The sequence below is a fragment of the Cibotium barometz genome, chromosome 45, assembly GCF_041138505.1.
Source record: "Cibotium barometz isolate CiBa-2024 chromosome 45, ASM4113850v1, whole genome shotgun sequence".
Classification (NCBI taxonomy): domain Eukaryota; kingdom Viridiplantae; phylum Streptophyta; class Polypodiopsida; order Cyatheales; family Cibotiaceae; genus Cibotium; species Cibotium barometz.
In genome coordinates, this window is record NC_141090.1 from 14,568,403 (window position 1) to 14,583,241 (window position 14,839).

A 14,839-nucleotide genomic window follows, 5' to 3' on the forward strand; every position below is an offset into this window, starting at 1 on the left:
ACACAAGATCCCGAAGTGATACAAGATACAATGGCAAAGGGGCTATGGGGCCATTTTATATGGCCCCAAACAAGCAGTCGGCCTAAAGAAAGGCAGCCGACAGGGACTGAATTCTCCACGACCAGCAAAGTGCACCAGTCGGCCAGCTGTATCAAGTCAGCCAGCAACTGTGAGAGGTCGTGGACCTGAAGGATCAGTCGGCCAGCTCATGGGCCCTCCTGCCAACACAGGGCAACCACCCAAGCCAAGAAAATAGGGAAAAATGGGGAAAAAATACGGGGAGTGAGGAAAAATGAGAAAACACCTACAAAGGGCAGGCACACCCACAACAGAGGCCCTGGTGTCTAGTAAAGACAGGAGATGACTTCTAACACCCCCTCTCAGCTCCTGGCTGTGAAACCAACCCTAGGGAGCTGAAGTGCCCCGCCTGAGCGTAGCCTGAGGTAGAGACTTCGTGAAGAGGTCCGCCGCATTGTCCTCCGTTGAACAATAAAGTAGCAAGATGTCACCAGCCAAGATCTTCTCACGTAAAAAGTGATACTGTATCTCTATGTGCTTGGGTCTGGGCATGGAAGACCGGGTTCCGAGCAATAGCTATACAACTCTGGTTATCACACTGGATGACTGTGGGCTCCTTCTGTGGAAACCCAATCTCGCCTAGCAACCTCCGCAGCCACACAACCTTGCAAGCAGCACCACAAGCAGCCCGGTACTCTGCCTCTATTGAAGATAGGGCAATAGTTGGCTGCCTCTTACTTCTCCAAGAAATTGCCCCTGAGCGAGGGTAAAACTGTAACCTGAAATAGATCTCCTCGTGTCTGGATCTCCTCCCCAATCTGAGTCACTCCAACCTTGGAGTCCATCCCCTCCTGTGTAGAAGAGTCCTAGATCCTTCGTACTATGCAGATACCTCAAGATCCACAATCCTGCGTCCCAATGAGACTTCAATGGTGTCTGCATAAAAGAGCTCAACAGTCCCACGGAGAAGCTCAAGTCTAATCTGGTGGTCAGCAGCCAGATCAATGAACCAACCAACTTCTGATACTGCGAGGTATCAACTGGCTCACAAGGATCATAAACAATTAACTTTGTATTTGGGTCCATCGGCAAAGTAATAGGCTTGCAGTTCTCCATCCCAAAGGCCTCAAGCAACTCATGAACATACCGCTGCTGAGAGACAAAAAACCCCCTCTGGGTCTGCCAGATCTCCAATCCCAAAAAGAAGTGGAGTAAGCCTAGGTCGGTCATCTCAAACTCCTTTGACAAGGCAGCCTTCGTCACGCCAATGTGCTCCACATGACCGCCGGTGAGAATGAGATCATCCACAAAGTAATAGGCTTGCAGTTCTCCATCCCAAAGGCCTCAAGCAACTCATGAACATACCGCTGCTGAGAGACAAAAAACCCCCTCTGGGTCTGCCAGATCTCCAATCCCAAAAAGAAGTGGAGTAAGCCTAGGTCGGTCATCTCAAACTCCTTTGACAAGGCAGCCTTCGTCACGCCAATGTGCTCCACATGACCGCCGGTGAGAATGAGATCATCCACATAAAGGATGATAATCGTAACCATGCCGCGTTCCCGAAAGAGGTATAGGTTGGGATCTGCAAACTGATCTCTGAAAACCAGTCCGAACAAAGAAGGAATCAATCTTCTGATTCCAAGCCCTGGGAGCCTGTTTAAGATCATACAAGGCCTTACGTAACCGCATGTGCCTCACGGTCCTTTCTGGTTGACTGTAACTCCCCTTCCTCTGCTTCTGGCCGTGAAACCCCGACAACGATGAAATCAGCAAGGTCATATGACTCCAGCACAGACTCCATCATAACCTTCCATATGCCGTAATTGTTCCTGTCCAACTGACGGTCCACTGGGAATGTGGGGAGTGTTGGGATCTTCACATGCTTCTCAGCCATCACTAACAAATCTGCCATCGCGGGGATGTAACTGAAAAGGGTGGGTGGGTGGGAAAAAAAACTTACACCTACAAGTGGCTGTCCAGCAACTCAACCCGTCGTCCTCTTGCTTCTTCTCTTCCCGAACAGTCCCGAACAATCCACCAATCAGCAACGCAATAGTCCCCCTCTTGCTCAGAAAACTCCCAAGATCTATCAAGAGCCTAGGGCTCTGATACCATGTCAAAATACGCAGCGGAGATGATAACCAAATCTGAGACCACAAGAGCAAGTAGATTGCAGAAAATAGACAGCACAAGAGAAGGAGAGAGATATGCGTGTAACTCTGCTCTATATACACAAGATCCCAAAAGTGATACAAGATACAATGGCAAGGGGCTATGGGGCCATTTTATATGGCCCCAAACAAGCAGTCGGCCTGTAGAAAGGCAACCGACAAGGACTGAATTCTCCACGACTAGCAAAGTGCACCAGTGGGCCAGCTGTATCAACTCGGCCAGCAACTGTGAGAGGTCGTGGACCTGAAGGATCAGTTGGTCAACTCATGGGCCCTCCTACCAACACAGGGCAACCACCCAAGCCAAGAAAATAGGGAAAAATGGGGAAAAAATACGGGGAGTGAGAAAAAATGAGAAAACACCTACAAAGGGCGGGCACACCCACAACAAAGGCCCTAGTGTTTGGTAAGACAGGAAATGACTTCTAACACCTAGGACCTCCTGGTCCTAGACAAACACCTCTACCGGCAGCATCTCCATTTTTTCATGCACTCTCCCCTATAGAAGGTTGTTATCTGCTTTATGCAAATGTACATATTTTTCTACTAATAGAAAGATCTCTTTCTTGGGGTGGAAAAGAAAAGAGAGAAAGACAAAGAAAGCAACTCTAAATAGACTACTCACTACATGGCCCAGAGTATGTGGGAACAAAGGAGAGTAGAAAGGGGGAGAGGTACACTTATAAGATGTGGGGAAAAGGCATATTTTAAGTAAAAGCTATCGAAGAAAGTATAGAGGGGGATGTCAACTCAAAGGCAAAAGTTGTAAAACACTAAAGCTAAAGAAGTGTTTTTACAAGTCGATCATATTTATATTTTACAAATGAGACATGAAAATCTGGCACTTGCCTTCCGTGGATAAGGATGGGTGGGCTTGCGTTTTGGCCTTGGTGGTGGAATGTTAATCTCTGTAACTGGCCCCTTTGAGACTCCTGAAGACCCTTCTCTCTCCAACTGTAACATTTTAGAGGCCACATGAAAGCTCTTTAGTTAAATTTGAATGATATGAAGGTCCTTAAGAGAAGATTAAAATAATATTGTACAAGGAAACAACTAGCTAAAACACTTGGATATTACTGAACCAAAACAAGATGAAAAACAAGACTAAAAAAGTTATATAACTTCATTATTCTGCAACTTGTTATAGAAAAACCTTTAAACTTGGAGCTAACCTAAATGGGGTCTTTGGTTACATTAAAGAGAAAGTGTACAACACACTCCACCTTTTATGCTATTTCTATAAGTAAATATTTTATTTGCAGCTTGCATTTTGAGTTGAATTTTATTGTTCCCCTACATGCAGAGCTATGTCACTATTAAGGTAGCTATTGGGTTTTTGACCTTTACAACCCGATCAGTGATGCACAAGCTGTTCACCTCGAAATGAATTCAATTTGATGACTTCAAGAGAGTTCACCGTGCCCTAGCCTCAGATTTTTGCAAATTCTTGAGGAATAAGCTGATAAGATCACATGGGAGGTGCTATGTGGCAAAGGCAAGGAGATTAAGCTCTCCTTTGAGCTTTGCCCTTAAGGCTAGAAATAGTGGCCAGAGACCTTTTTTATGTTTTGTCTAGCCAAGTGTGAGCCCTAGTCGTTTGTATATAAGTTGATTTTGACATTCATTGCCTTGCAATAGAATTCTTGTAAGCTCTCTTACTTCTTCTCCTTACTCTCTTCTTGCATGAGTTCTATTGAATCTTTGCATAGCTTGATGGAAGCTTGATGGATGCATGCTTAGATAGGTTTGATCATAGTTGTTTCTCGTACCGGTACGAACCCATTCGTACCATACAGTACTGTACGGTTTCGTACGGTACAAGAACCCCCCCCCCCCCCAACACCCACCCACCTTGAGAAAATAAATCCAAATGCTAAAAAAAAAAAAAGAAATCCTGCTTAACAAAGATCCCAAATGCCCACAATACTTCGCAACTTTCGTGTCCACTCAATATTCCATATGGGGTTGCTGAGAGACCTAAAAAATCTGGCAAGGTAGACTGGTAGTGTACACTTGATGGGTAGGATGAGAGAATCTTGCTACATCACTTGGAGATCCCTGGTATAGGTAGGCTAGGTAGTCAGATCCTCAAGTTATGTACGAGGGAGAATATTTGGACATGGCCATTTTGATCTAGAGAGGAGTCCCTAAACCTATCACCCTAGATGCACTGCTCATATTTGTGCAAGGACGGTCCCTTAGTCATAAACGCTACACTGGGAGACCTTTGGTATTGCATTACCCATGCAAGTTCTTTTTTGGAGACAATTGGGAGATCCAACTGGGAGAGACACACCTCGAGACATCTCCATGTTCTGGTTCATCAAGAACTGTAGACTCCTCCCCCCCCCAACCTTCCTCACATTCAAGCTTGAAGCTCCATAGTTTGTAAGTGTTTTGAAAAAAAACGTATTTTATCGTACGGTATCCGAAAATTTCATATCGTACCAAAAATCCCCGTGCGGTATCATATCGTACGGAATCGTATTTTCGTACCGTGAAAACTATGGGTTTGATATTATAGGATCTCTCTTGCATAATCTTCCCCTCCCCTCCCTTCTCTTGTAGGATTGATCCATAGTGTCGACAACCTTCTCCTCACCTCCATCAAGGAGATTGAATCTCTACCTTCACTCCCATAGCCATGGAAGCTCTCCAAAGCTCTCCGGTGACAACGGGGAAAGGATGCAAAAGCCAGGCTAGAAAACCCAAACGGAAAGCTGCTTCTTGCACGGCTCTATGATGGCAAAGTACCCAACAACACATGTTTCGGCAAAGGTAAGGTAAGCTCTTGTCTTGAACATAGTTGGCTCTACCCCTAGGTACTAGCCTAGGGCTTAGCTTCAATTTCCATCCATTTCAAGTTTACGCAATATCACCTGATATATCGGATAGCAAGTCACACTCCAAAGATATTCAAAGAGCTCAAAACTAGGGGGATGACGGCCCTTGTGTCCTGCCAGACCGAAAAGGATGTGAGAGAATTTTGAATTAGGCACTCATCCTAGGGTCTTGGCCTTGTGGGCCCTTGGGCATCTAGTGGAACTTGGTTGAGTCGTGATTAGCATTAATCTAACCACATCTAAACACTATCCAAACAATCCCACAGCCATCATTACTAGAGCAAGATGAGGACGAGTTGATCTTGAATTCCAAGACTCGTTTTGGGTCTATTTGGTGTCAATTGAAAGGTATGCCTTGTTCTTTGGATAGCTCTTTTAATTTCATGGTTGGAGGCAAGTGCCTTGAGATTAGGCATAAGCGATCTGTCATCCTATTTAGCACCCTACACAAAATCCTCACCAAAACCATCAGCCGATACCTCTAGCCCTTCCTCCCCAACTTGATACATAGTGCATACCCAGACATGTTTCGTCTAGGAGAGGAGCATCCTAGATAATATCTACACCTTCTGAAAGGCAACATGAGCAGATCAAACTCTCCAAGATAACCTGGAGGTCCTCCTATTGGACTTTGAGAAGTATGACCACATTGACTAGGCCTTCATCTGTCACGAGCATCCCGCACTTGGATGCCACGTAGACATTTCTATACAAAAGGTGCAGGACCTGGGATGGTGAACTGGTCCCATGTGAGCCCAGTTCGGGACGAGTCAGCCAGGGATCCATCTCAGTCGTCTGAGGTCAGGTGTGCATTGTCCTGCACATGAGTCCAAGGTCAGATGTGCACTGTCCTGCACATGAAACAGTGCCAATCCGCGCTGAGTCTCCCTCTAGAATGATGTCAGTGGTTCTGTGTATCTGGTATGGTACCGGATGCCAGATCACTGAGTAGTATTGGTTAGGACAAGGGGCCAGCCCATAGGGCTACCCCGGGGCTGAGTGTGGGCATGGGAATGGTGTAGAACCACCCCCATGAGGGCCAGGAAGGCCCAGGCTGGACCCACCAGCCATGGAAGGGCTGTAGGACAGTCCTCAGGCAAGAATAAGGCTATTTTCAGGAGGTTACAGCCTTCATAGGGCTGTAGGGCAAGTATGGGGCAGCCCATACAGGCTGCCTAGCCCATGGATTGTGGGCAAAGGCTATGCCCAGCCTTCTAGAAGCAAGCGCCTGCCTCCCTAGCTTGCTAGGGGAAAAATGCAGCATTTATTGGGATTTATTTGAGCATTTAATGCTGATTTTGGTCAGTCGTGGGAATATGATGCTGGCCGCCTGCTCTTATACTGGCCAACTGCCCCTGAAGGGTAGTATAAATAGGAGAGGTCCACAATCCCATCATTCATCTTAGTATTCACCAAGAGCTCCAGCCAATCAAGGGCCAGACAAGCCAAGGAGATTGCTAAGCAAAGGGGTGGACTTCTGAAGGTCAAGGGCACGGATTTCCCAGCCAAGAAAGGTCAAGTTTTCTGTATTTGTTTTCAGATTTACATCATTCTAATAAAGCAAATACACCATCCGTGGTGGGGGCCCTACAGAGGGTAATTGGGACCCAATACTGTGTCCTCTCCATCTCCCCCTTCTCTCTCTATTTTCTGCACATCTCCTTTCAGTTTGTGCGTTAATTTCCGTCAGGAAAAGAGTGCTGATTTCTGAGTTTTGAAGTACCGATCCTTCTCCGAAGCTTCTGCGTATTACAGTGGTATCAGAGCTTACTTCAAAGACAAAGATTCAGCAAAGAAAACCAGAATTTTTTCTCGCTTGTGTGGTTGGTTTTTAGACGCCGGCGGACTACCCCTTTCGGAGTGACTCCTGTCCCTCGAAGAACGGTTGGTTTTTAGCCTCCGGAAGTCTCCGACACAGATAGTGGATGGTCAGATTGCGTTCCGGAAAGGAATTGCATTTTCTTGCTATGGCGGGCTTCGGCGACGAGAGAGAACCAGAACCATGGGACTAGAGTGCACCAGGCAGCCCAGCTAGGGCACCGGGCTTGAGTGTCACAGACATGTTCCAGCAGATGATGCGAGCACTCTGAGTTGGATGAGCAGAAGACGCGGATCTTGGCTCTGGAGGAGCGTACCCGCCCTCCAGCGTCGCGTTTTCCATCTCCTCCTCCCTCTCCTTCCGTATCCCAGATACCAGATCCTCGTCACAGGGACCCTCTCGCGGGGACACAGCCGCAGCCAAGCTCCTTGCTTGAGTTGCAGATGCGTGCATTGGAGATCCGACAACGAGAAGACGACGCCATGTGACGCGTGGAACACGAGCGTTACCTTAGAGCTTTGGACGCCAGATTGACACCGGCGGCGCCCTCGAACCATTTTCCCGAGAAAATAAATTTCAGTAAGTATAATGGTAAACTCGATCCCACAACTCTTTATTCATGGTTACATCAATTTGAAGCTTACTTTGCCGCAGTGAGGAAAACAGATACTGACAGAGTGATCTTAGCCGGTTGGTACTTGGAAGGTGAGGTCATTCCTTGGTGGACTCAGTGGGCTCATGCCCACACCAGAGCAGGTATGGCAGCTTATGTGTGGGACGAGTTCGTCCGCGACCTTAAGCAACGGTTTCTACCGTCCACTACCTTGAGCGACTAAAGAGACGAGTTCAGGGGAGCGCATCAGAACGCACAACCAGTCCTCCAGTTTGCCAATAAAATTTTGACCTTGTGTCTGCAATTAGGCTTATCTGATACGGACAAGAAAGGGCAGTTTTTGTATGGCCTGGACACGCAAATCCAATGGGAGGTGCGTATGTTTAGGCCAGCCACCTTTGAGGACGCACTCTCACTTGCGCAGAGTGCAGAAATGAAACACAATGGTGGCAAGCCCAAGACTTCCCAGCCGGCTTCTCCCAGGGCTAACACCTCGGGGGGCAAAAGCCTGAACCAGACGAGGTCTTCCCCAGGACAGAGCCCGGGAGCCTCTGGCTCCAAGAACTCGAACAATGCGTCAAAGCTTACTCCAGACCAGAAAGCCGAGGCAAGCAAGACAGGTGGCAAGTTGAGTGCTGAGGAGCTTTCTCATTACAAGAATGAGGGTAGATGTTTCTTTTGTCATACAAAAGGACATACTTCTCGGGATTGTCTGAAGAAGCCTCCAAAGGCCGCCGCCGCCTCCACAGCTTCCGTGGTGAGCTCAGCTCCCACACAGACCCCAGTGGCTAACCCTAGTTCTTCAAACCCCGGTGCTTCAGTTGGAGCAATTATTAGCCGGGAGCTCGAAGATAAGCAGAAGGGTGCCCATGATGAGGAGTATGAGCGCAACGGATTGCTCAAGTCCTTTGGCTACATAGATGGCCAGAGAGTCGTTGACTTGTTTGACAGCGGCAGCACGGAGGATGTGGTCACGGAACAGGCCGCTAGGCGTGCCCGTTTCGAGCTGACTCCGATGGACAAACAGGTTGAGGGTTTTAGCACAGGTATGACAACGAGCGTCAAGTCTGAAGCTCTAGGTGCTAAGTTAGTGATTTAGGGCATAGAGTTTGTGCGTGACTTTATGGTTGCTCCTCTTGTAGGAGCAGACATAATTTTGGGTATCCAGTGGTTTCACAAGTTTCTTCCTGATGTCAAGTGGGACAAGCACACGTTCCAGATAAATCGGAATGTGTCAAACACCCCGGTAACCATTAAGTGTGAGCCAGGTATTCCAAACTTTCCGCTCATAAGCCACTTGCAGGCTAAGCGAGCAGTCAAGAAAGGTGCACAGTGTGCGATGATTTACATCCAAACAGCCCAGACGATGGCTAGTGCTTCCGAGAAGTACTCGGTTCTCCATGAAAAGTTCCAGAAGATTTTTCTTCGGGAGAGTCTCCCTCCCCAGCTCCCCCCGTCCGGACCGGAGGATCACAGGATTGACCTTCTCCCAGGCTCGGAACCCCCAAGCAAGTTTCCGTATCGCCTTTCTAAGGCAATGGAATCGGAGTTGGACCGCCAACTCCAAGAATTGTTGCAAGCTGGCTTCATTCGCCCCAGCGTGTCGCCATTTGCAGCACCGATCTTGTTTGTCAAGAAGAAAGATGGGTCTTCCCGGTTGTGTGTCGATTATCGTGCACTCAACAAGCTGACTATCAAGAGCAGATTCCCGATGCCTCGAATTGACTATATTCTCGAGAGGCTGAATGGAGCAAAGGTGTTCTCCAAACTAGATTCAAAGAGTGGGTACCACCAGGTACGGATTGTAGAGGGGGACATCCCCAAGACAGCCTTCCGTACAGAACGGGCCCACTATGAATTTGTGATCATGCCATTTGGTTTGACGAACGCCCTAGCTACATTTAACCGCATGATGATGCGTATTTTCCGGGAGTTGATTGGAGAGTGTGTGTTCATATTTCTCGACGACATACTCATATTTTCAGCTACAGTTGAGCAGCATGACATTGATGTGGAGAAAGTCCTTAGGTTGCTGGAAAACAACGAGCTCTATGTCAATGAAAAGAAGTCCGAATTTTATCTGTTCCAGGTACATTACTTGGGATATATAATTAGTGCTGAAGGCATTCAACTTGATCCGGCTAAAGTGGCCGAGATTGTTAACTGGGAAGTACCTCAGACAGCTTATGACATTAGATCATTTGTGGGTATATGCCAGGCATATTCCACCCACATAGACAAGTTTTCTGATCTCTTGGCAGATCTCACCGATCTGCTAAAGGGAGTGAAAACAAGAAGGCAAAAGATTCAAATGACTCCACGAGCGTTGGAGGCATTCCAGAACCTCAAGGTGGCTTTATCAGAAGCGCCTTGTTTAGCCCTTGCCTCGTGGGACGAACCATTTCAAGTGATCACCGATGCGAGTAACATCGCAATTGGAGGTGTATTGCAACAGAATGGTCATCCAGTAGCTTACATGTCTCGTAAGTTACTGCCCGCCGAAAAGAACTACTCAGTCTATGATCGTGAACTCCTAGCAGTTATACAGGCCTTGAAACATTGGAAACATTTCCTGTATGGCCGTGACTTCGAGGTTCGCACTAACCATCAGGCATTGCGCTGGATTCAGACGATGCCAAGTGCACAGTGGAGTGATCGACAACAGCGCTGGAGTCAGATATTCCAGCAGTTCGATGGTATGATTGAGTACCTTCCAAGAGAGGCCAATCCAGTGGCCGATGCTTTAAGCAGGAAGGGACAAGTATCTACGATTCAAACCACTAGACTTGACCTTGTTGGTACAGGACTAGAGGACATGAAGCACACGTACGCGGATTCCGAGGAATTCGGTACTCAGTGGGAATAGGCATTGGATGCCACAAGACCATGCCATTTTCTGATACGCGATGGTTGGCTTTTCTACAAAGGCCAACTATGTGTCATGAAGTCATTCCGGGCAACTCTTCTCCATGATGCCCATGACACCATTACAGGTGGTCACAAGGGCATGAATTCGACTCTGTAGAAATTAGAACGGCAATACTATTGGCCAAAGATGAGGCGTGATGTGTTTACATATGTACACATTTGTCAAAAGGTGAAAGCTCCTCGTGGAAAGAAGGTAGGGTTGTTACAGCCCTTGCCAATTCTTGAGGGTCCTTTCCAAGACATTTCGATGGACTTTGCCACAAATCTGCCTCCCAGTCCGAGTAAGCGTAATACGCAGTGCTTAACTATTGTTGATAGGTTTAGCAAATTTGTTATGCTTATTCCGTGCAGGGCCAATGTGACCGCCGAGGATGTTGCCCAATTATTCATTCGGCATTGGTACCTGATTGGCGGGATTCCTAGAACCATAGTGTCAGACCGAGATGCCAAGTTTACCAGTCATTTTTGGAGGGCATTGTTTGATAATTTTGTTCCTAAGTTGAATTTTTCCAGTGCATTCCACCCACAAGTGGGAATCGTTTTTGCCTTTAGTTCAAGCTGTTTTGAATGATTCTTTTTCGTCAGTTATTGGCAAGACTCCATATGAGGCAGCGTTTGAAAGACCTTTCCAGGCGTTGTTAACCAGGACTTCGTCTTCAGTACCGGAGGCGAACAGAGTGACGGAGTCTTACCAGGAGATTTTAGAGTCAGTAAAGGACAGATTGGCTAAAGTGCAAGGGGCCTACACTCGACAGGCTAATAAAGACCGAAGAGATATGAAGTTTTCGGAAGGAGATTGGGTTTATCTTCGGATTATGAAGCAAAGATTGAAACAGGTGGGCAAGCGATGTCCAAAGTTGTCTTTCAGGAGCTTCGGACCTTTCCCCATACGAAGAAAGATTAATGAGGTGTCTATGCAGTTAAAGCTATCTCCGAGTTGGACTATGCACGATGTATTTCATGTCAGTTGGTTAAAGCCATATGCAGGTCCACCCCCTTCAGAGGTCAAAGACGAAGCGGAACCAGACATTGTTGATGAAGCAGAAGTAATGGTTCCAGAATAGATCCTTCTGCACCGTTTCAAGCATGGCTCAGGCCGAAGACTACGACAGTTCCTCACAAAGTTTCAGGACCGAGGAACCCATGAAGCGGTATGGCTCGACAAAGAGTTCTTCGAAGACTATCCAGCATTATTGATGGATTATTTGGAGGCTATGCAGCTTCCGTCAAGTTAAGCAGAAGGGGATGTCACGTGCATCCCGCACTTGGATGCCACATAGACATTTCTATACAGAAGGTGCAGGACCTGGGATGGTGAACTGGTCCCATGTGAGCCCAGTCCGGGACGAGTCAGCCAGGGATCCATCTCAGTCGTCCGAGGTCAGGTGTGCATTGTCCTGCACATGAGTCCAAGGTCAGATGTGCACTGTCCTACACATGAAACAGTGCCAGTCCGTGCTGTGAGTCTCCCTCTAGAATGATGTCAGTGGTTCTGTGTATCAGGTATGGTACCGGATGCCAAATCACTGAGTAGATAATGGTTAGGACAAGGGGCCAGCCATAGGGCTACCCCGGAGTTGAGTGTGGACATGGGAATGGTGTAGAACCACCCCCATGAGGGCCAGGAAGGCCCAGGCTGGACCCACCAGCCATGAAAGGGCTGTAGGACCAGTCCTCAGGCAAGAATAAGGCTATTTTCAGGAGGTTACAGCCTTCATAGGGCTGTAGGGCAAGTATGGGGCAGCCCATACAGGCTGCCCAGCCCATGGATTGTGGGCAAAGGCTATGCCCAGCCTTCTAGAAGCAAGCGCCTGCCTCCCCAGCTTGCTAGGGGAAAAACGCAACATTTATTGGGTTTTATTTGAGCATTTAATGCTGATTTTGGTCAGTCGTGGGAATATGATGCTGGCCGCCTGCTCTTATACTGGCCGACTGCCCCTGAAGGGTAGTATAAATAGGAGAGGTCCACAATCCCATCATTCATCTTAGTATTCACCAAGAGCTCCAGCCAATCAAGGGCCAGACAAGCCAAGGAGATTGCTAAGCAAAGGGGTGGACTTCTGAAGGTCAAGGGCACGGATTTCCCAGCCAAGAAAGGTCAAGTTGTCTTTAGTTGTTTTCAGATTTACATCATTCTAATAAAGCAAATACACCATCCATGGTGGGGGCCCTACAGAGAGTAATTGGGACCCAATACTGTGTCCTCTCCATCTCCCCCTTCTCTCTCTATTTTCTGCACATCTCCTTTCAGTTTGTGCGTTAATTTCCGTCGTGAAAAGAGTGCTGATTTCTGAGTTTTGAAGTACCGATCCTTCTCCGAAGCTTCCGCATATTACATCATCAAGATACTATAGTCTATGATCAGGATGGGCTTCTCTACTATGTGGGTGAGTGGGGCGGTGTACTTCTACTCATCTATCACATGCACACCTTAGTCCGATGCCACATAGACATGCATATTCCGTGCAACTGTCTTTTAGGCAAAGTTAGAGGCCGTATATGGGCAGATTGGAGCATATTTGGCAAGCCGATAGATGCCCAGAAGTGCCCAGGACATGCACCAATGGTTGGGAGTCGTAATTTACATGTTTTGATGACTTTGTTAGAACCTGAAAAGGGTTGGCTGACCTGAATATCCGACTTGCCATCAGATTCCTATATAAAGGCAGGTCAAGGGTCATTCATGCGCATTCAAAGATAGAGGTTGCAGAGCCAAGAGCAAGAGAGCCAAGACCAATAGCTTGCAGCTACGACATCTTAGCATGCGGCCATGACATCTGGATCAGCAAACTATACCCATCTTACATCAGCGTTTTCAGGAAGTGCATCAGTTTAGGTCATGCATAGCAAGATTTGCGCACCATGCAAGAGTCGGATCTGATTTACTATTGTAAATAGCATTCATGTTATAGAGGTATATACGGTAGAAGTAGGTTAGGTAAAGAGTCTCTCTTCTCCTTCTCTCTACTTTTCTGTGTCATCATTGTGCATGTGATTAGTGTCTCATTGTAGCTTATTGTTAAACATGATTATTCACGCTTCCGCATAGTTAGCATGTTGCATTGGTGGGCAACCCATCAAAGGTGCATTTCTCTTCATGGTAGACATGGATTCCAAAACATAATCTATTTAGCAGTGGTACGCTCAGCAAGAAGAGAAATGAGCATAAAGTGAAGCCCAAGAAAGGGAGGTGTAGTACCATTGAGATAAAGAATATCAAGCTTTATGCTTGAACGTGTTGGAGAACCAAGGCAGATGCTTGTAGGAGATTTGATGGCGACTTTTATGAGGTCAAGTACAATCAAGGAAGCAATGGTGGTAGTTAAAGTTGATAAGAGTGCCACAGTTGAAGACCAAGGACAAAGGGATACCAGAAACACACCAAGGAGAGTATTGGATCCAGAGGTTGACGTCAACCAAGAGCTTCAATTTATGTGCCAGTGTACGAGGAAGCGACTTCAATATTTGATGTCATTGTTGCACTGCATGAGGACATGTCAATGGATGTCTTCATCATAGGAGGATGTACCAATTGGTATGTCTTCATAGAATTTTCCCACGATTTTCCCGTGGTAAGTTTTGATTTTCCTCAATTTTCCTTGTTATCTTTACTAGATTATGAAATATCCCAAGTTTTTCCTCTATTTCTCTCAACTTTTTTTATCATTTCTATTTACATCTACTATATAATGTTGAAACATGCCGTTTGCTAGCCGTTTCCATCTTGGAGACATCATCTGTCACATGCACTCTGCACTCAGTGCATGGTGACAAACTGGCTCATCATCAGCAGTGCAACATTTGTACATTATTAAAACCCAGTAGGATGATATTTGTCGTACGCTGTGACCCCATTGTACATCCTCAGTCCAGGATAAGTCAGGCACGAGCTACGTAGGTCATTCCTCAGCCTTAGCGGGTCAGTCAGTCATTCGTCAAGTCCCTTAACCCACTTGGAGAGAATCATTCATGCATGTAGAGTCAGTAGAAGCCTTAGGGTTTGCATCAGAAAGCACTCTACATCCTACATAATATGCATTCATATGCCTGTGCATCATTTAGAACATCCCAGAAGTCTTAGGGAATTTACTAGGATTTATCTGGTATTTTTTCCATATTTTATGGTATTTATTTAGCATTTAATGTCATTTATAAACAAAAACTTTATTAAATAAATGACCAACCAACTTGACCAGCCCCTAGTTAGTATAAAGAGGCTTGCATAGGGCTTAGTTCTCCCATTCAGTCTTCACTAAGCTAGGCGCCTTCCTCCTCAACACTAAGAGCATTCCCCGCCTTCAGCCTAGACTGGTCCCTGCCTTTGGAGCTTGTGTTTGTGCTTTCAGCCTTCCTTGCAGGTTAACGCAGCCCCTTCTTGTAGTCTATTCGGCATACAGTAGCCCCACAGTCAGCAGGCGCAGCTATTGTACCTTAACGCAGCCATCTT

General features: G+C 46.8%; 1 protein-coding gene across 2 annotated transcripts in view; it reads right to left on the reverse strand.

Moving 5' to 3' along the window:
- LOC147612475 (uncharacterized) overlaps positions 1–14,839 on the reverse strand; it is a 49,099-nt gene that overhangs the window by 23,969 nt on the left and 10,291 nt on the right. Inside the window, exon 5 of one of the 2 annotated variants that reach the window (XM_086783095.1) lies at positions 3,039–3,143. The exons of the other annotated variant lie outside the window; for it this stretch is intronic. Coding sequence (XP_086639221.1) covers positions 3,039–3,143 — 105 coding nt within the window. The remainder of the gene's footprint in view (positions 1–3,038; positions 3,144–14,839) is intronic. 2 annotated transcript variants of the gene reach the window in all.